The 20575-nt window shown below is 41.8% G+C and overlaps 1 protein-coding gene across 3 annotated transcripts in view; it reads left to right on the forward strand.

Moving 5' to 3' along the window:
• TBC1D20 (TBC1 domain family member 20) overlaps positions 1–20575 on the forward strand; it is a 72840-nt gene that overhangs the window by 37974 nt on the left and 14291 nt on the right. For all 3 annotated transcript variants that reach the window (XM_069243320.1, XM_069243318.1, XM_069243321.1), the window contains 2 exons: positions 5562–5703; positions 15962–16149. In XM_069243320.1, coding sequence (XP_069099421.1) covers positions 5562–5703; positions 15962–16149 — 330 coding nt within the window. The remainder of the gene's footprint in view (positions 1–5561; positions 5704–15961; positions 16150–20575) is intronic.

Here is a 20575-nt window from a genome sequence, read left to right on the forward strand (position 1 = left end):
GCTGGGTACAGAGTGCTTAGGAAACAGAAATAACATCTCTTCACCATGTCTTTATACTCAACTGTGAGTTGGCAGGCATCACCCTGGTCCTTTACTCACCCAGTTACCCTTCCTGAGCTGATAAGAGTAGCATAACTCACATCTAGGTTTTCCTGCCAAAAGGCCTAAGGCCTTCTTTCCACTTGAACAGTTTTCACACCTCATTATAGGGAAGCACTGACAGTGGCCAGTTGCTGGCAGGCTAATGCTAATTAGCCTACTAGAGGGTCAGGCAAACAGTCTCGACCACTGGATGAAAACCAACTGTCTCAAACAAAAACCAAGCAGGCAGCAGTTGTACTCGTCTGTAGACATTTCTCGACCTTGGACTGCATTTGCTGCCCAGCAGAGCTCTGGTCCACACCCGCCTCCCTCATTTATGTCAAGAATCTCACCCTAAGTATCGACAGTCCACTCCTCATGAATGCCTAAGTCGGCGCAGTCTCCACCTCCTTTTTCAACACCCTAAAATGCTGAAGATCTTCAGATGGCATCCTACCTGCACCTGCATAACCGTAACTCAAGCACTCCCTTAAAATATTATTCAGTTCTTTATTGCATTTTTGCAATTACATTTGTTTTATTTTTGAAGCTTGCCAACCAGATTAAGCGGTTTGAAATCCGCAACTGATCAGTCTCTTTAATGTGGCTTTTAGTTAATTATTTGTTTTTGTTCATGAACTGAAGGTCATCACGATTCCTAAAGATACAGGCTATCAGCGTGGATAGTTTGAACTTTGTGACCACAATCAGTATTTGGTTCATGACCACAGTTGTTGGTTCATGAACCTTGTTTTCTTCTGGAAATGGTTTTTAAAATGTTCTTCACTCCCATCAACCTAGGCTCATGAGTCGAGATACTGGTTTATAATCCTGTCGTTTTCTAGTGACTCTTCTCAAGAAATAAATGCATGTTTCATCCTTTTGAGTGCCCCCTTATTTCCCTAGTGCTCTGTATGGGCTATTTAGAATGACTTTGCAGTGGTTGGTTTTATAACAATAGGTGTTAATTCATGAACTACAGTGGGTCTAGAGAGAAAATTCTTTCTTCGTCTTCTCTCTTGGAAAAAATACCTGCCTACTAAAGCTCATTAACCAGTGTGCAAACTTAATGACCTAGATATGCTTATTTTTGCTGCATCTGCATTTCTAATTTCTGTAACTCAAAAACTGCAAAATCGATGTACACCAAATAACAAGCATTGGAAAACCCATTAATCTAGTTTTAATGTGCAAAAGAATGCAAACAGCATTTGTGCGTGCCTGCGTAGCATATTAAATTAAGATATATTGGCTTTGCCAATACTGGTTTATAATGTATATGGTGCGTTTCATCTCTCAAAAGCACTGTATGACAAAGAATTTAAAAGGTGATAATACTTTTTACTTTTGCAATGCAAAACAGTCCCTCAGACATTCCACTGCAAGTGCTCGCTCAACAGGCGGAATGAAACAGCATGAGGTGAAAAATACTTCTATGGGCGGTCCTAAAGCCGCACTCTTTGTATATTTTAACAAATTGGCAACAGTAGGTCTTTCATCCAGCCGTGCAGACAGCAAATCCTTAATTGCGAGTTAAAATTAACATGCTGTCCTCCCAAAAAGGATTCCTTGGGATTGGAAATGAGAACCAGATGTGGATAATCCAACCATCTGCCAAATTTGGGGCCTATTCATTAGACTACTCAGTTATTAATGACAACAAAAACAGCATTTTTTGACTGAGGCTCTAAACGATTGAGTATATTTTTATGCTTTATTATTTAACGTTATCATACAGTACAGATAGATAACAAGACATCAGTCAGTGCCTCCCCCACCCAATAGCAGATGCATAACTTGTTAACTTGGGGTACTGGGTCCTTACTCCTCGTTGACCCCAGTGGGATATCACATTGAATATCATTCACTACAGTGAAACAGAGGAGATAACAAGTTAATGATAAGCAGTGAGCATTTTCTGTCTGAGCTTCCCCATCAGATGAGGACGTTGGAGATGCATTTCTAGCCTCTGGATTGTCATCCTCTGCAAAGTTCCCCATCAGCTCACTCAGAGTATATTTTAATGCATACCACAAGCAATTCACAAATTAGTTTTGGTAAAAATTAAGCAGTGATAGTCCTTCCAGAAATAATGATTTGTTCAAGCCCTAAAAATGCAAGTATCATCTTAGCAATTCTAGAGTAATTTGTGCTTGTTACCATTTAACGTCCAAGGTCGTGACCTAAAAGAAACTCATCGTATTCTCTGCACTGTGTATGGATTGTCAAAGGTGACATAAGGCATTCCCTCATGCACATTTCAACTTCACATCATAACTAATCATAAACAAGCATTGGCATTGCCAGTAGGTCTCCCCTTTTGGGACCTTATAAGTGTTTAACCATGCAGTACATTATCCCTAGTGCTGTGCTGCCAGGGATCGAAGAGTTTAACAGTTACTACACACTTGGTCCTGCAGTCTGATTCAGGAATACATGCTTGCCTCAGGAAACAGAAAGACTAGTGCTTCAATGCAAGTCAACAGCACTATAACATTCTGTGTGTGACTGCATCACTAGAGTATTGAACAGACTATGGGAAAAAAGCAGTGAAGTACTTTCCAATGGTGGAGATGTCACATACCTCCTCCCCATTGCCTCTATTCACCAGATGCCCTTCTCCAGAGATTCCATTCAAAACACTGCTCATGCCATCCGCTTGCCAACAAGCCCCCTGCCCCACCCTCTGCCCACACCCCTTGGTATAGGAACACAGGAAAAACAACAAAATGCTCCCATTTGTAGTAGAGGGTAAATAATGAATAAACAGGGGGGCGTCTGCATAATTTAATCTCTGCTCACCTAAAAACGAAACAAAAAAAAATCTGACCTTGTGTAATGTAACTGGTGCTTTTGTAAAGCACTCCAATACCTTCGGGTCAGTCAAGTTCACGCTCCATTAAAATGCCCCACAAAATTAATCTGACCATGTCTAATGTAACTAGCGCTTATGTAAAGAACTCCAACAATTCAGATTGTTCGAGTTCACATTATATAGACAAGCATCAGAGAAAATGCGACAGTAGCTGTCCACGCCTTGCCCTTAACTGTGCTGCAAAGTTGGGCATCTGAAGGTCAGGTGACTGAGGCTCTCAAAGCAACAAACAGCGCAGTGGGAGATGTGTGGGGGAAATCCTCGCACTTTGAAGTCAAAGAAAAGGAGTTTCCCTCAAAAACAGCGTATGACATCTCATCTCCGTATTGAATGCACAACAAGTGTAAGAGAAGAACTACAGCCCTTTTTACAGAAACGGAAGTTGCTGAAATGGGACAAGTGGAAGCCTACAAGTAATGGGGTGCTGCTCCTTGGAAGTGAACAACCAATGAAAAGTAGGGACAAGTACGAAATATTAACCACTTGGAAGCAAGGCTGTAACCCCACAAAGTATATAAAACATGTCTCCAAGAGACTGCAAGCACTGTCTAGGCTCTGACCTAAAAGGGTGGAGGGACGAGGAGCTAATTGTCAGGTCCATACACATACTTACTAAATACAACTGATTACCACAAAAGTATGCTATTAGTCGTACCTGTGATCTACCCTTCGCAGCTGACCTGGAGGCCAATCAGTGTAGGTTAGGTGTCACATTCTTGTCCTGACGATTTGCCTAAGATCTGGTTGGACCTTGCAAGGCAAACATGTTGACCCTGATTCACATCTTGTGAAGCATCAAGGTTCATTGACTCCCTGGACAGCCACTCTTTGGTCTAACTCATGTCAAGAGTACTGTTACATAAAATGACATTTGGTACCCTTTAGACATTTTTGATCTACTAATTTCACCACCCTACATTTACAACCCCCTCACTTGCATTCATCATCACAGCATTTTTCATTAAAGATCTCTGGCAAAATGTTCCCCTTGAGGGGCCAGTTGGATATTGCAGTGCCAGCCCAATCAGGAGTAGCCTGATGAAGCATGACACCCAATGGGTGTGTGAGGTCCACTGCTTCTGATCAGTCGGATACCCCTACCTGGCTGGTCTGTTTTTTTTCTAACCAAAATCTTCCCCTTTCTCACTTCTCTTGTGGAACAGCATAATTATTAATCCCCATATTCAAGCAATAGAATTGTCTTCTACTTAACATTCAAGATTCAGCAAATTACCTCATCTGTGTAGCCAAACACATGTTAACCATCACACTGCTTTGGGCAGTCCATCACAAGATCTCTTGCCTCTTAGAGTACAAGAGTTGTGAAATGGAACAACATACACTTCAGTAAATGGGCAGCGCCAGGGATTATCCCCAGATAATCCTTTGTGGGGTAAACCCACAAGAGCACACCTACTCAGCATCAAAAAGCATCAAAAAGTACTCTCAGCAATTGGCAAAAAAGTCATTTACTTGGAACCATAAAACTTAACTTAGTGTCAGCAGTTCATCATACATTGTGTAGAATGTAAGGATTAACTCATCTATTCCACTGTATTGCATATGGGCCTGCATTTATTCTCAGATTACCCCTGTGCTCAAAGTATTTTGTTCGCCTCTTCTCTAGTGAAATGTGATCTATAGCTTTGGGCGATTTTACAAATATTTATTTCCTTTTAGTCTGCGACTAACCCTCCTACTGATGTGATCTTAGCAAATAAATTTGCCAATGCTAAATATATAGAACAGCAAAACACCTTTGAGCAAGCACTAACAATCATTCATACTTAGAAATGTGTCAACATTTTAATAGGCCTTCAGTGTTTAGTCCAGGTGTGTTTTGAACCTGTGTATTGTTTCAGCCGTTTGAAGTGTTACCATGCAAGGTGAAGTTTTGTTACATCCTGTTTTGTTGTATTGGAGAAAGTCAAGGACTGGTGTTTATTTAGATGACTTTGTTTTAGGCCATGTTACTTGCATTTGACTTGGACTGGTCCAAGTGAAAACATTCTCAGAGTGCCTTCGTGCCACTGTCCCATTAACATAATGTCTACCTATGTGCTTCCTGATAGGTTTTCATATTGTTGAATAACACTGGTGATGGTACCTCTTACTAGACACAACCAGTGCATCATCACTGAGAAATAGCGTCATCCACTGTGCTGGAAGGGAGCAGTAAACTCCATTCACCATTATGCCATGTTCAGCACCTCTGCCATCTTAATATAAATCACTCAAGGGGCAACATGGGAGGAATAGAAGTATCACAAGGTTGAATACTGATGCAGGTAGCTTTGCTTGAGCAGTAGCAGCCATGGCTGCTTGCTTGCTTCACACTACTGTTGGCAACAAGGCTGCATTGCAGCCTTCACCGGCTCTGCTGTAAGCGCAGCAGATATAGTCAGTGATACTCCTTCAAAATTCCCGGCCCATCTTAAGGAACAGCAACACACACCAGCCTGATCTAATGTCTAATTTCGCTACTGTCTTCGCATTTAAAATAACCGTATTTTCAAAATGTGATTTTTCTCCAATGTACACCTGCCTAGAATTGAAGAAAATACCTATGATGGGCAAAGCTATTAACATTTGTTTTATGGCACAGGGCAGAGGTTGGCACCATCTTTGCGCTCAGCTGGCTGATCACATGGTTTGGACACGTGCTGTCAGACTTCCGGCATGTCTTGCGGTTATACGACTTCTTCCTGGCTTGCCATCCACTGATGCCTATTTACTTTGCAGCTGTGGTAAGTAGTTCATTTTTTGGTTGCAACAAGCATAAAATGGAGTGCAGGGAAGAAAAGGAGCTTGGAAGCTCAAAAATGCATGGGGTGTGAAGCCATTGTCTGGAGCATGGAATTTACGTTTAACCAGGCTTCTTGTAAATGTGTATTATTAAATGTTAATAACCCAGTAATAAAAGTGAACATGTAACAGTTTGCCAAAGTACATTATTAATTTCTTTCGTAGATGTCCCCCAATTCAGGATTCCAAATTAAATGTCAGATACCTTATTGATTTCAAATTCTATTTCTTTTGCCAAAACACTTTAAAATTAATTAATGAAATAATATACTGAACGTTCCCAAATGTGGGAAAAATAGAAACAGTATATAATTGAGAACCATGGTAACTGGAAAGAAATTGTCATGCTTATGACAAAAAGCATGGGGCCGGCCTTAAACGTGTGCAGAATGAATTAATCCTAGTCTCAAATCCCACATTCCTCCTCGAAGTGAAGATGGGAGATGAACAGCGTCAGTTTCATATGCAGTAATAGTGAATCTTTCGTTTTTCTCTACTGCAGTTTTCTTGTAACAAACTGTAAGCCATGTTTGTCAAAACGTAGTAAATCTTCATCTATATTATTACACCCATATACAGACTCAGGTACAAACCCATTCGCCTGCCTTTCTGAGGCACAGTGTGCCTCTGCTGCCCTGTTTTGCTCGTGTCCTCGGTTCTTGCCCACTAGCATTTGAGCTGACTGCCAGCTCTTCCAGATTTATTGGTAGCTTCTGAATCCTTAAGCCTCGCTGCTCAGCTGCCTTTGGCTTTTCCATCCTTTATCTTCCTGCCATCCACCACCTGACTATCCTTTTGCTCCTCCATGAGGGGGCTAGGTTTGCTGAATTATTAAACCAAAGGGGCACAACTGAACCCCACTGATCTGCTATGCCACCACCTACTGAGTCCCTGTCAGCCTCGCTAGGCTCTGCTGCAAGGTAGTAGAGAGGAAGAGTAGTGTGCTGTAAATACTGCACTTTGTTCTAGATCTGTTACCCTATGGATGATCCAAGGGTACAGAAAGCCGAATACAGAAGACTTATCAATAAATACCTAGAGATCTAAGAATGGACTGAGAGGCTGGTGAGCTGTTGGGGGTTTGCAGGACTTCCTTCTGCCAATTATCCAGGGAGAAAATAGAGGACCATTTACTTGGCCCTATTGCTGACATTTAGAAAAACAATTTAATATGTTTCAACAATCAACAGAAATGTACCACATCCCCTAAGTCATAGTACAAGATTTTAAGAACTCTGAGTAGAGAGTAAAGAATGCAGCAAATGGGGGCTAAGTGACTTGGATAACTAGACATGAGTGAACAAGCTTCTAGGAGGCAGATGAGCACAGATAAATGGCTGAGAAGTAGAGTTCTGACATGAGGCCCTTTATGGTTTAGATGCTACACAATTCACTGGGTGGAACTTGAGCTCTATTGTCTACATATTCTTAGTGCATCAGCTGCACTTTCTTACTATTCTGTACAGAAATTCCTACAGCCACTTTTGGACTGCTGGACGTCCAGCCTGATAACACTCCTGGAAAACCAAGGATCATAGGCAGCAGTCCTCTGTCTTGTTGTAGTCTGATGCAGATAGATTCTCAAACGATCTTCCACTCTAACACATTAAAATTTGCTGTAATCATGCGAACAGCACAGTCTCAGAGCTGCAGGGAAGACGCAAAACCAGCAAAATTCTAATCTGTAAAGTTAGACACGAGCAGAGGATTTATCAGTACGCTTCTGCTTAACTTTGGGTTTGTGTGTGAGGATTGTGGGTGGTGAGGGGGGGGGGGCTGTGCGCAGTTTGATCTCACTCCGCCCTATCCCCCAGTATTACACCTGAGGGAATCCAGATATTGAGGAGATTATGCATAGCTTGAGCTTGCCAATCGGCTAGTTGTAGAGTGAACAAAATAACAAACTACTTTACCAGTAAGTTCCCTGCGAAAAGAGGGGCAATGTTGTACAGTTTGTCACTGAGAGTGACCTTCATGATGCAGCCTGGGCCCTCTAAGCCGGTGGTTTCCAACATTTTGACATCTGTGGACCCCCACTTTATCATTACTGGAAGTCGGGGACCCCAACTGAACCATTATTGGAATCGGGGGACCCCCCCCCCCCCCCACTGAGTCATTACTGAAAGCTGGAGATATAATCTGTTAATATTTAATTTTCTAAGCTGTTGCAGATCCCCTGAGGCTTCCCGGACCCGCAGGGGTCCCCAGACCACAGGATGGGAACCACTGCTCTAAGTCATTAACAGTAATGATAACTCTCATACAGAATTGGGGACAAAGAATGTCATTGCCAGACCCCCCAAAAAACTGTAACTATGTTTGTAGAGAAACACGAGTACTGACCAATTTTTCTGTAATTTTGCTGCCACAGCTTGTCATCCCTCCTTTGATCCCACTGCAATCATCCACCTCTTTCTCCTTTTGTATGTCACCAAGTGGTGCTATGTGCAAAAAATGTAAAGTCCTCCTTGAATCAGAAATGACCCACTCAGTCAAGTGTCAGTTGAGAAGCCTGGCGAGCACCATGGCTGTTGATCTATCCTATTTAAATAAAGATATCTTAGTCTTCTTTCACCTACTAGCATTGCCCTGCATAACAAAGGGAAGGCTGTTAATGTAGATGGCGGCTGGTCTTGCAGCTAAACTCTTGATAGGGAATCACCTTACGAAATTTAATCTACTCAATATTTCCTATCCCTTATGTAAACAATGTGCAGAATTTGAGTGGCCACTCTGAGGGCTTTATATTCCTTCCAAGTTAGACAATCAGATCTTGATTATGCAGGAAAGGACGGAATGCACAGCCCACATTAGCCAGACAGATGGAAATCATGGAGGTTGTAGCAAGTGCCCTCCCTTCCTCACACGCCCAATATGACACCTGGCCATACGTGGCAATACTAAACAAACTTGAGCAAAGTTCCCTTGGTCCTGCAGTCAGTTATAACAGACCACAAGACTAGCATCCAGAAGAGCAGAAGGCCCACCCTGTGGATGAGGATAGAAAACTATTACACCAGCCATAGTATATAATTACCAGTGGGCAACTTTTGTGCTTTAAAACCGAAGCCCCACTTTTATCAGGGCTTAAAAGGAAGACACTGTCTAAATCCACAGAATGTAGTCCTAAAAGACAACCGTTTCAAGTGCACTTGTCTAGGAAAAAGATGGGCTAGAAATTAATAGAGTTAAGGAAGCTTAAGAGATTGATAAAACCTCACATATTGCCTGAGGCCACTACAATTGCTGTTGACCCTACATAAATCTGCCACTAGCAGCCTGAATCATCAACCAAGTAGAGGGGGAGATTGTATACGTCTAGCAAAGTGCATACACCTGTCAGAGTACCAACTGGGAAGAGGGCTACAGCTCCAGCTCAACTTACTATAGAGACAAAGCTGATCATGGAGCAGTCATCACGGACACGGATCAAGGTAGGAGTGTGCACATGTCCTTACTGTCATCGAACATAAACCTTGAATCTATTTTATGACTAGAGCCCACTGAGTTTGATTCCCTCCAGGGTCACAAGTCTACATTACCTGCTTCAGCTGCCTAGGCAGCCATAAATCTGGTAGCCACCAATGTTTCCCCTTCCATTTGAGGTGTGTTGGTATCCATCTAGAGCTGCAATTACGGAACCCCACATAGCAGTTACAGCTTCATTAGAAGTATATAGAATAGACCGGAAAAGGCCAGAAATTAAATGAAAAACAGAAGAATGAGCAAGACAATAACCAAGAGATCATTTTCAAACCGATGTATAGTGCAAGGGAATGACAAGTGTACCGTATGGTATCCTTAACAAGGGAAACGTTTTTACGTATTTGAAGGCCGCAAACCCAATATTAAGTTGCTAAAGTGCTTTCATACACTAGGGAATAGAGATGAATATAGATGATCCACAAAGAAGCCATACCACACTAGTCTGATGACCAGGGGCTGCCAAACCAAACAAGGTGCCCAAAACACTAGCAAAATATAATTTAGAAATATAAAGGGTGCCAGGCTTAAGCCCATTACAATCCATGAAGACATCAGGAACTAGTTTATCAAAATAGACCTTTTTACAGGAAAAAAGATGATTTACCACAGAGACATCAGTGAAAGTTAGGCCCCACTTGACACAAAGGAGTTCAATTGGATGGAAACAACCCTAGCAGCTCCTGGGTGAACCTCACTGTGGGATATTCCTTGGGAGGCAAACCTGTCAACATGGGCAAGATCTAAGGAAAGTAGTTCACTCTCAAATGTAATGAACTGGAACATTGCAGGCCTAGACCAAAAAATGGAAAATAACAAATGGGTATGTTTTTTTCCAGGCAGCATGTTTGTTGTTTCCAGGAGAAATAAGAATTTAATGAATTCACTAGCAATGGTTTTCTGTCCGTTCCATAAGTCTGAAGTATAAATGAAGTATGCAATTCTGAGGCCTAGAAATGTGGATGTCAACAGCCCTGTGCTCAGACACTTCATCCTGTCAGAACATAAATAGCTCCACACAATTTTTAAATGTAGGTTGCTGAATTCATGCTTTGTGTAGGAGAAGCCTTCTCCTGTTGAATGGTCAAATACACTCCAGTGCACCTGCTAGCTGCACTTACAGAAATGAGGTGAGATGTAGACATACAGAGACCCTGCTTTTATTAAACAGGGCATTACCTCTTGTCTCTGGTATGCAAATCAGACCTGGGCTGGAGAGTGATCACATCTGCTTCTAATGCAACTAATCCTCTAGTGATACTCATCCATCCATCATATACCAACAATAGACCCCCATATTTTTTGTGCAGAGCTGAATGTGCCAACAGTGCCATTACTATTGACAAAGAACATGGGGGAATCGATGATAGGTGTCTTCACAGGGGGCTTTATTTGGCTCAGTCACATAGGAAATGCAAAATAAAATGTCCCAGTTATTTGCTCTCATAACCATTCCAGGTTCCATCCTAAATATAGGAAAAAAACATGTTTTACTGGTTTCATGGGGAGGACTTTTTGCACAGTATACAGATACTGGCCTTAAAGAAAAAAAAAAAAAGCAACTGCTCAAGATAAGTGATGTAGAAAAGAGTATGCAGTGTTCTGATACGGATGTCTCGGGCAGGGACAGCAAAGTATTTGCAGTACTGTTACCAAGGGCTGTGTGGGCAGTCCAAAGAACCTCAACATTAATGTAGGTACTACAAAGTGGTAACATTTTACTACCCTGTGCTGCTGGCGGGTCAACCCAGGCTTACACTCGATCCATTGAAAATTGCCCACTGCTCCAAATCCCAGTTAAAATGTCAGTCGAGCGTGGTTACTCACAGTTGTTGAGGTTGCAGCAATCTGAAGTCGGAAACCAAACAAAGCACAATAATCTGTCATGGATTTGTGTGATCTGTATAAACCTGGAAACACTTGAATGGTTGTCACTGCATGCATCAGTCTTTAACGTCATTCTATGCAGTGGTTACAGCTCAGATTCACAGATAGGCAGTTATTATTTCATTGTATAACCAAGCAGTGCCATTAATAGGTTCCTCTTGTATTTGAAAGTACCTCTTTAATAACTGATGAATCTAGGAACTCAGTAAGTCACCCAGCAAGCACTTTGTTGCTTGTCTTTGCACTCCTAGAGCCATTCATCTGCCCACTGCCTCATTCTTGCATTCATCCACTTACCTATCCACAATAATAGACATAAACTCAACAAGCATATGCAAGATAAATTGAAAGATTAAAGTAAAGCGAGCCATCTGGTAGGACTGTATGGGGAGCTTTAGTGTGCTCTACAAAAGGAAAAGAAGGAAAGAATGAATTCCATTTAAAAGGAAAAATTGGAAAACAAAAGGGACTGACTTATTAGCCCAGAAACTTGAAGGGCACACAGTGAGGTATTTTTCTTAGTGCATGTATTCTGGTGCAGTTGGTTGTGAGGGCAGAGGATGTCAAGTTAAATGCATCACTTCTGTAGCAAAAGTTTGCTGGAGTGAAAAAACACAAATTTGGTGGCAATTTGCTTGATGAAACTTAGGATGAGTGCCAATAGCACAACACAGAGTGAACTTTAATCAACATCAGCTGTCTGTTTTTGCAGCGATGGCTGAAAGCGAGTCAGGAATTTCAGGGGAAAACGCACAGGTAGAGATTAATACAGAAATAAGTAGTTGCATTAAGAAAGGAGACCAGAATGCTTTAGGCAAGCATAAAGATGACTCTGACTCTCTTTAATAAGAGAAATTCTAGTAAATTTCAGAGAAGGAAGAAAAATCAAAAAGTAGGTAAAGTAAAAAAGCAATGGAAGAGTGAACATGTTTGTAAGCTTAAGGTATAATGAAGGTGTTAAGTGCACCATTAAGATGAGGTGTCCTCCATGACATGCAAACGAAGAGTGTCTAAACGGCATAAATAAGATACAGAGAAGTAGGTGTTTTAAAATGAGCTGTTCGATGGCAAGAGGTTTGGATTGTGATGAGTTTGTATTAGATTTCTATGACGAGGACTTCAAACAGGAAATTCTAGCTATTAAAGAGACTTTGAATATTCAAGATGTACCAAAGAATATTCAGGGCAAATATGGTTTATTTTAATGCCATTAGATACCCCAGAGGTATTGATTGAGGCCATTAGATATTCCAAGTGACTAAATAAAAAAAATGGCTCCAAAACCCATTAGAATGAGTAGCGAGGGAAGTGATGAGGTTGAAATGTTCAATAGCAGCAATTGATGACTTTATGTAACACCAAATCTGGACCCCAGTTTTTTTTGTTCCGCCTAAGAGGCCCCTGAAACAGTTTGAAGAGGTCATTTAATGCCATGACAAGTTGCTAGATGTAGTAGGTCCATTGGTACACACATCGTACAGAACAGAAGCGGCACAAATGAAAGGGGTAGAAATGAATGTAGAATTAATAAGGAGATGGATCAAAGGGCTGTATTTTTTCCTTAGAAACCGCAGTGCATCTTTAATATCTGGGAGACATAAAGCTTTTCTGATTAAGGTAAGGTCAATAATATGGAATTTGGCAGCTAGGGTTCATAGTGGGAACTAAAGGTTAATTTTTTGTAGAAGTACCGGTAAAAGCTGTAGGGAAGTTTGAAAATACTTTCACTGCTTTGGCTACAGTGCATAATTCATGAAGGAGAGTATGTGGGGGGAATTATTTTTGTAAGGGCTGTCAGAAAAGGACATATCTTGGCTGACTTCCCCAAAGGTTGCAGTATCATTATCAAAGCATAGGATTGTTCTGTGGATTCCAAGCCTCCATGAAGTAGGGCTAGCTGTTGGATGTAGAACAGTGGACCTAGGATATATGTAAAACTATAACCAAGAGGTCTATGGAGACTGGTTTGGGATTCTCGCATGTGAAGCACCCTTCCCACAGACAGGCTGAGGGAGGTGGGAAGCAGCTGGAAAATAACAGATCAATGGTTGTTGGATACAGTAAGTTTCAGGTTGCGGTTTGTAGCAAATCTGGTTGATGTGGGGGCACCAAGTGAGTTACTTTTGACAAAGGAGAAATGGGATATTGGTGAATACGGAGATGCTGTAAATGTTAGAAAATGTTGCCATATGAAGGTAGATGAAATTCAAATGATAAATGTAAGTAGTCTTTTTAGTTTAAAAAAAAAGACCAGGGATGGAGACCACTTGTATATTGAGGAGTCTAAACAGATTTTTAGTTTAGACATTTCAGGATGGAAGGGATCTATCTTTTTAGGGATATGCTATAAGAAAGCAATTAGTTGGGAAAATTGGTTGTAAGAGATGCTTGTTCGTAATTCCAATTGCACAAAAGAGCCAGTTCGAGTGGAAGGGGTAACTTATCAGTTTACGAGTGTTATTTGGCCTATCAATACATCCTTGGTATTTTACAGTGGTTCGATGGCCTCAGTAATGGGTCACTTGAGAGGTTGAGGCTGCAGGTTGTCTGTATTTACATGATATTTTATCAATGTTACAGGATATTAAGGAGTTAGTAAAAACATTAGAACTGGTAAACGAACAGGTTAGGTTTCTTAAAGTCTGGATATGTCTGTGATGAGGGAGCATAGTGTTGGAAGTTCTAACATTTCTAGTTGATACGTTTCACTCTTTATTGAAGTTGCTGATAAGAAAAATAGTTAATCAGGTTGCAAATTTGATTTTTTTTTAAAGAGGATTTTGTAACCTTTGGGTTTTTAGCAAGGGCAATATATCTTTTGCCATTGTCCATTCAGGAAGTGTTCCACTGCTAAGTTAAATAAAAAATAAAAAAGTGGGAGGGCCCTCATCAGGAGGCCACTGCAACTTGCACCATGCATTACCCCTGAGAGCGCTGCCAATGAGTGCCAACACAACTACTAACCATCACATTCCTGACAGTGTGACAAATCAAACTTTTCCAGGTCCCCAAAGCCATAAGAATGGATTGTGCAGCAGGTGTTAGTACATTTTAATGTGTATTGAATTAACGGTTGTGCTCCCCCCTAAATTAGACAAACATCACCACCTTGTGGCAGACTGTCATATGTGCTGGTGTTGACAATTAAGTGCCGGTGCCAAGCACCCAAAACCACAGACTAAAATTAAGCACTGAAGTGTTTCAGTCCCCACTGCATTACAAGGCATTACAAAGTATTACAGAAAATTAAGTCAAAGGGATTGAGGGATAGATTATGGTACGAAGACACCGTAAGTGATGGAGGAGCTGGTTTGTGGTTCGACAATTTGGGAAATGTGTAGTCTGAGAAGGGAAACGGAGTGCAACGGACCTTCCTCCTTTCCAGCAGCCCCCATACTGGTGTAGTCTGACAAGCTGTGCCATCTAAGACACCAATCGCTCATCTCGCAGGCTCCTGTTCCACCACACACAAAATGCACATAACACATCACTGCACACCACACACCATGGGAAATGCTGTGAGCCTAGTTATAGAGGGCCTTCTCGATATTACTGGAGAGAGGGGATGGTTCCTAAACCAAACAGTCTGGGTTAAAACGCCTGTGCATGCTGACTAGATTCCTCTGCCGCCATCTGTCAGACTTCCCTTACCTGGTGTGAGGGGACAGTATCCACTGTCTACTATAGGTGGAGGTACCCTCTGGATGCACTCTAACCACTAGAGCCTCAGCTCTACTGTCAAATGCCATAGTAAAGACAAGGATCACCACCAATAGACTCGCAGGTTGTCCAGTCAAACGGTGGACATTATAAGGTGAATGCCTCCACTCGGAAGCCTAGAGTAGAAATTTGAAGCAGTCCAACACTATTCGATATCATAGTTTTATGTTTTGTTTGCTCACATTTTAATGGAGAAGGTAGGAGGAAAGGGGAGCCTCGGACTCTAATCGTTCATTTTTTAGGGCACTACCTTTTTTCTTAAAGATGGGCCTTTAAAATTGGAGCAATACTTGTCTTATTTGTTTGATGCTGAAGTTATTTTTTGATTTCTGAAATTGTTTTGGCCTATATGCCTTCTGTGCAAAGTTTTTAGACAAATAGTATGGATTTCATAGAGCAGTACTGCAGCCTCTTTTTGAAAATCCAAACCCCACTGTTTGCTCCAGAGGTGCTGGTCCTGTCCTCCTTGTTTTTATGCGGTCCATGGCATGAATGTTTAATTATGAGATGCTTGTAACTGACTTTTTCCCATGACAAGTTGTATAAACATTTGGTTTACAAATGCTTGTTTGTGATGTAGTGTGCCCTGTCTGTGGTTCATATAATTGCATTGTGTCCCTAGATGTCTATGGCCTACATTAATGCATGGTGCTGATATGCTTTGTCTTGTTGCAGAGCACCATTTCTGTACCCTGCATAGTGACAGCTCAGACTAAACATTATCCTTGAAGTATTAAGTTTGTATTTTATAAAACAGTTTTAGTTTAACATTCTTGAATCTGGAGCAATGTTTTCCCTATCTGTGGCCCATCAATACCTGCTTGATTCACAGGTGCTTGTTCCTGGTGTAGAATAGATCTTTGGCCTATTGTATTGAATCTCTGTTACGAGATGTTGTTTTCTGATGTAGTCTTCCTTCTCAGTGGCTTTCGTGATGTAGTGTCTCCTGTCAGCAGCCTGGTGTATGGGCACTTGATTTTGAGTCTGATCCTGGTGCTGTTTACCTGTTCTGTATCTTAAGGTGTGATGGTCTGGTGCTGACTGCTGCTCTCCCACGTAGTCTATTGCTGTAGTTCTGTACTAAGTTGTTTGCTTCTTGTCTTACCACAGATTGTCCTGTATCGGGAGGAGGAAGTTCTGGAAAGTGAATGTGAGATGGCATCCGTCCACCACCTTCTCTCGCAGATTCCACAGGACCTGCCTTACGAGACCCTCATCAGCCGAGCAGGAGACCTTTTTGTCCAGTTTCCACCATCAGAACTTGCCAGAGAGGCGGCCCAGCAGCAGCAGGCTCAGAGGTGAGTTTTTATTGCTTTTTTTTTTTTTTTTTTTAAATAATGTAGCTGTGTTGGAAACAATCGGCACACTGAACCAACACCGTTAACAAATGGGCAGATTGCATAAGTGAGATGGGTAAAATCTTTAGTCCACAATCTTAATTCCCACTTACCCATAGTTCATTCTCACCACGCATGCCTCCTTTGAACTTAACTCATTGGAAGTGTTGCTTTTCTCACAGAGAAGGCACAGGTGATAGCTGTGGCAGGTAGAGGGAGTGCTTTTCTTGCATTTGCATTAAGGTTTTTTTGACTGTGCTTATTAGTTTCTTTAGGTGCACAAACCATCATATCAATGCTGAGTAGTTTTTTGATGCAAACGGAGTATTGTTTGTAAGGCCTACATCACCTTTTTTCTGAGTCTTCTTTTCCGAATTTCAGGTCTAAAATTTAGCAGAGCCCTTATTTATTTTTTTAATCTTTTTGTTTGGCATATGTGTTCAAGCATATCAAGTATTGGAAAATGTTCCAGGGAGTGAACGGGTCTGAATCTTGCCTGAGCCTCCGACAATGGAATTAGAGACTGTACAATTTGCAACTTTTCTTTTAAATACATATTTTTCTGCAAACAAGATAGGGTGCCAAACACACCAATAAACCATTGTCACATGGGAATGGATACTTGATTGTTCAAAGGTTACAAACATTAGTTTATTGCAAGGTTATACACATAATTTCATCATATGTACAAATCTGTGTGCATTTCTTTGTACAAATGGGTATAGTGACTATTTTTATCTTAAGATATATTCATGTTCTTTACACGTGGTTTCTACAAATGTGTATTTTATTTACGGTTAAATGTATATATGTGTATATGTTTGTATTGAGTGTATATATATTATGTATGTGTATTCTACGCTTAACATGTTCACAGGTCATTTAATAATTTCTATGTTTGTTTGGATGCTTGAGTCGGTTTTATTTTTATCTATCGCAGTAGGTAAATAAATAGTATCCTAACTATCTACAAGCATTTCTCTATTGAAATATTGAGGAAAGATAAAATGTTGTAAAAGTACACAAACTTCAGATGCTGCAACTCTTCAGGCTGTTTATACAATAAGATTTCAATCTCAATATATTATATTTCGTACACATATATTCCCTTACTATGTACTCTTGTATCTATATATTTATTACTTTAGTCCTACTGTACAAGAAAAGAAGAAAAATCTCTTGCGCTTTACTCAGTCTCACCATCACCCTATACCTCTATCAATCTATCCTCTATCTCTTCTCTCTGCCTCATCCCAAACCCATTCGACTAATATGATCTCCAATATAACCCTTCCTAGACTCTTCCCTCCTCTAACCCTCCTGCCTCACCCCAAACCTCAGTTTACTACTATGATCTCCCAAACAACCCTACTAAATTCTCCCTCATTTTTCTCCTTTAACTCATCCCAAACCCTATTTTACTACTATGATCTCCCCAATCCCTTTCTACAGACTCTTCTCTCCTCCACTCATCCTAAACATCCTGCTACTATGATCACACAAATAACACTCCTGGATTCTTCCCTCCATTATTCTATTTGAATAATGGAGGGACTCAGTATATTACACCATTGACCTTTACCTCTCACGACGATTGTGTGGTCTGGGGCAGAATCTCGTTATCACCCATATTGATACCGTAGTATTTTAGATAGAGATCCCATATCTTATGGAACTTTTTCAGGCATCCTCAGGCCCTTATATGTGACTCTTTCGGCAGGCATGTAAAGATCCATCCCAGATCTCCATTCCTGAATGGTTGGTGGTCCCGAGGCACCCCAGTACCTAGCTATGTCTCGCTTGGCTACGACAACACCCAAATTACCAAACTGAAGCCTGGCTCTGTAGAATATCTACATCAGTGGAGTTGCCCAAAAGAATGTATTTTGGGTCAAGTGGCAACTCATCTCCCAATACTTTAGTGAGTTCCCTTGCAATGGCGATCCAATAATGCTGAATGCAGGGGCAGTCCCATAGTGTATGTATGATTGTTCCTCCCTCCATCCCACATCTCAAACAGTTGGGTGAGGGTGCCTATGGAGTATCTTAAACTGGATCAGTCTAAGTCTGGATTTGATTGCGACTTCCCCTGGATGCATCAAGGCTGCTTCCTGATCAGTCTCATATTTCTTCTTTGTCTTCCATCCATCATGCCCTTAGTTTAATCAGCATGCCTGATTTATTATTATTGATTCTTATAGGTCCAGGACGCCACTTTCTCCTCTGTCCCATAAGCCATCTCTTCTCTTCTCCACGCCCCCCTCACCCCCACCCCCTTTTGTGGTGCATATTCGGGCATGTTTTCTGTGTCCAGCCTCTCAGCTTTCCAAGCATGTTTAAGTTGGAGGTATTCGTAGTGTTGTGTAGCAATAAGCTGGTATTCTCTCCGGAGGGGATTGAAGGGAACATGAATTCACTTTCTAAGAGGTCCCCCACTTTGGCGATCCCAAGAGTGTCCCATGCCGTGAAGCCCTTCAACTTCCTGATTTCTTTCAATCTGGTCCTGGTCCATGGGGGTTTTCTTATGTAACCAGCTTACGCCATCTCATCTACCTCTCCGCCCCTTTCCAGGCATCCAGCGTCATCTGGGTTGCAGATAGTAATTTCTTTGGTCCTTCTCCCCCATAGAGATAGTGGATACATGAGTGGGTGTGGAATTGTGTTCTTTCTAGCGCATATGTTGGGTGGTCTCCTGGTAGGTGGCCCCATTCATTTATCACCAAGTGGGCGGTCCAGTTATAAGCTCTTATTTCTTACAGTCCCCCATTCTAGAGTACGTTCCAGCCTTTTCCTTCTATTTTAGTAAAAATGTCTTACAGGATCTGATGAGCAGTGTTTTGCAGGACGTATGGCAGTTTCAGGAGTGTTATTTTGTACAAGGCGCCCTTCATCAGTAATGTCAAGGTTAGTGTTCTCAGTCTTTCTACCTTTCCATGGAAGGCCATGAGTACTCATCTCATGTTAGTCTAGACTGTCTTCTCTGTCTGTGGCGATTTGTATGCTTGTGTATCGAAATCCCTCCTGATCCACACGTAACTCTAGGCTTAGCAGGTGTCAAAGGGACCACCTGCTGGGTACAAGCTGGCTTTGTCCCAGGTAATCCTGTAGCCCACATGTTCCATATAGTGCTGGAAGACTTGGAACACTTTAGAGAGAGTTGTATTTGGGGATGTAATACATGAGAATGTCATCTGCGTAAGATGGAATCTGTTCATCTCCCGTCACTTCCTCCCTCTTTTCAAAGCCTGTGATGTCTGGATTCAATTGGATTATACAAGCTAAGCATTCCAGCACCAGGGCGAGGCCATCCCTGCCTCATGTCCCTCTCATATGGGAATTCCACAGATTGCTCCAACCCAAGCTACTGGCTCTGTATAAAGCAGGTCAATCCAGGCACCAAATTTAGGACCAAATCCATATCTCACCAAGGCCTGTTTCAGGAAGGGCCAGTAAACTGTCAAAGGCCTTCTTGGCGTCTAGAGACAGGAACATGTGGGGATCGACTCTGTAATGTGTCTCTTCTAACCAGTTAGAGAGCCTGCAGAGATTGTATTTAGTGGACCTCTTTAGCATGAAGCCTGATTAGTCATTGTGGATTAGGGTGGTGACGACAGTCAGGAGTTTACTGGTGAGTATTGAGGCCAGTATTTTGGTCTTGATGTTCAGTAGGGAGATCAAGCAGTAGGAACTACATTTTGACTCAGGCTTTCCGGGCTTGTGGATAATGACTGTGGTGCTCTGCAAGTCTAGTGGGAGAATGCCATCCTCCTTCGCCTCCGTGATTATTTTGTGCAGGTATGGGCTCAACAGTCTGGCCTTTCTCTTAAAGAGCTCTTCTGGAATGCCATTGAGACCAGGGGTCTTCACATTTTTTTGCTGGACAGTGGCCCTAAGTGCGTCCGAAAGGGTGAGGTCCTCCTCTAGAGATAGGCAGTCCTCTTCAGTCTGGATTGGGACCTGCACCTCGCAAATGTAGTCTTTTATCTGGGGAGTGTCAGACAGTGGGCGGGCTTTATAAAATTCTGTATAGTATCTAGCAAACTTATTTACAATATCCCTCGCAATTGTATATTGGTTATCATCCTCTCCCACTATTTTTGTAGCTATTAGGACTCTGTCTCCCTTCTGTTAAGCCATGCCAAAAGTCGCCCTACTTTATTGCCCATGTCATATAGGTGGCAGTGTGTGGCAAGGAGCAATTTTTTAGCCTGCTCATGTGCTAGTGCCTGATATTCTTTACTGAGTATTGCAAAGGTGCATACCATAGAGGGTTTGGTTGTTGCTCCGGGCGTCCCTCCAATTCTGTCACTCTTGCCCCAACCTCTTCTACTTCCTGTGTCTTCTTTTTGTAGGCTATACTGTTTTTTGCTCAATACTGCATTGTATG

This window comes from Pleurodeles waltl, chromosome 7 (assembly GCF_031143425.1).
Source record: "Pleurodeles waltl isolate 20211129_DDA chromosome 7, aPleWal1.hap1.20221129, whole genome shotgun sequence".
NCBI classification, from domain to species: Eukaryota; Metazoa; Chordata; class Amphibia; order Caudata; family Salamandridae; genus Pleurodeles; species Pleurodeles waltl.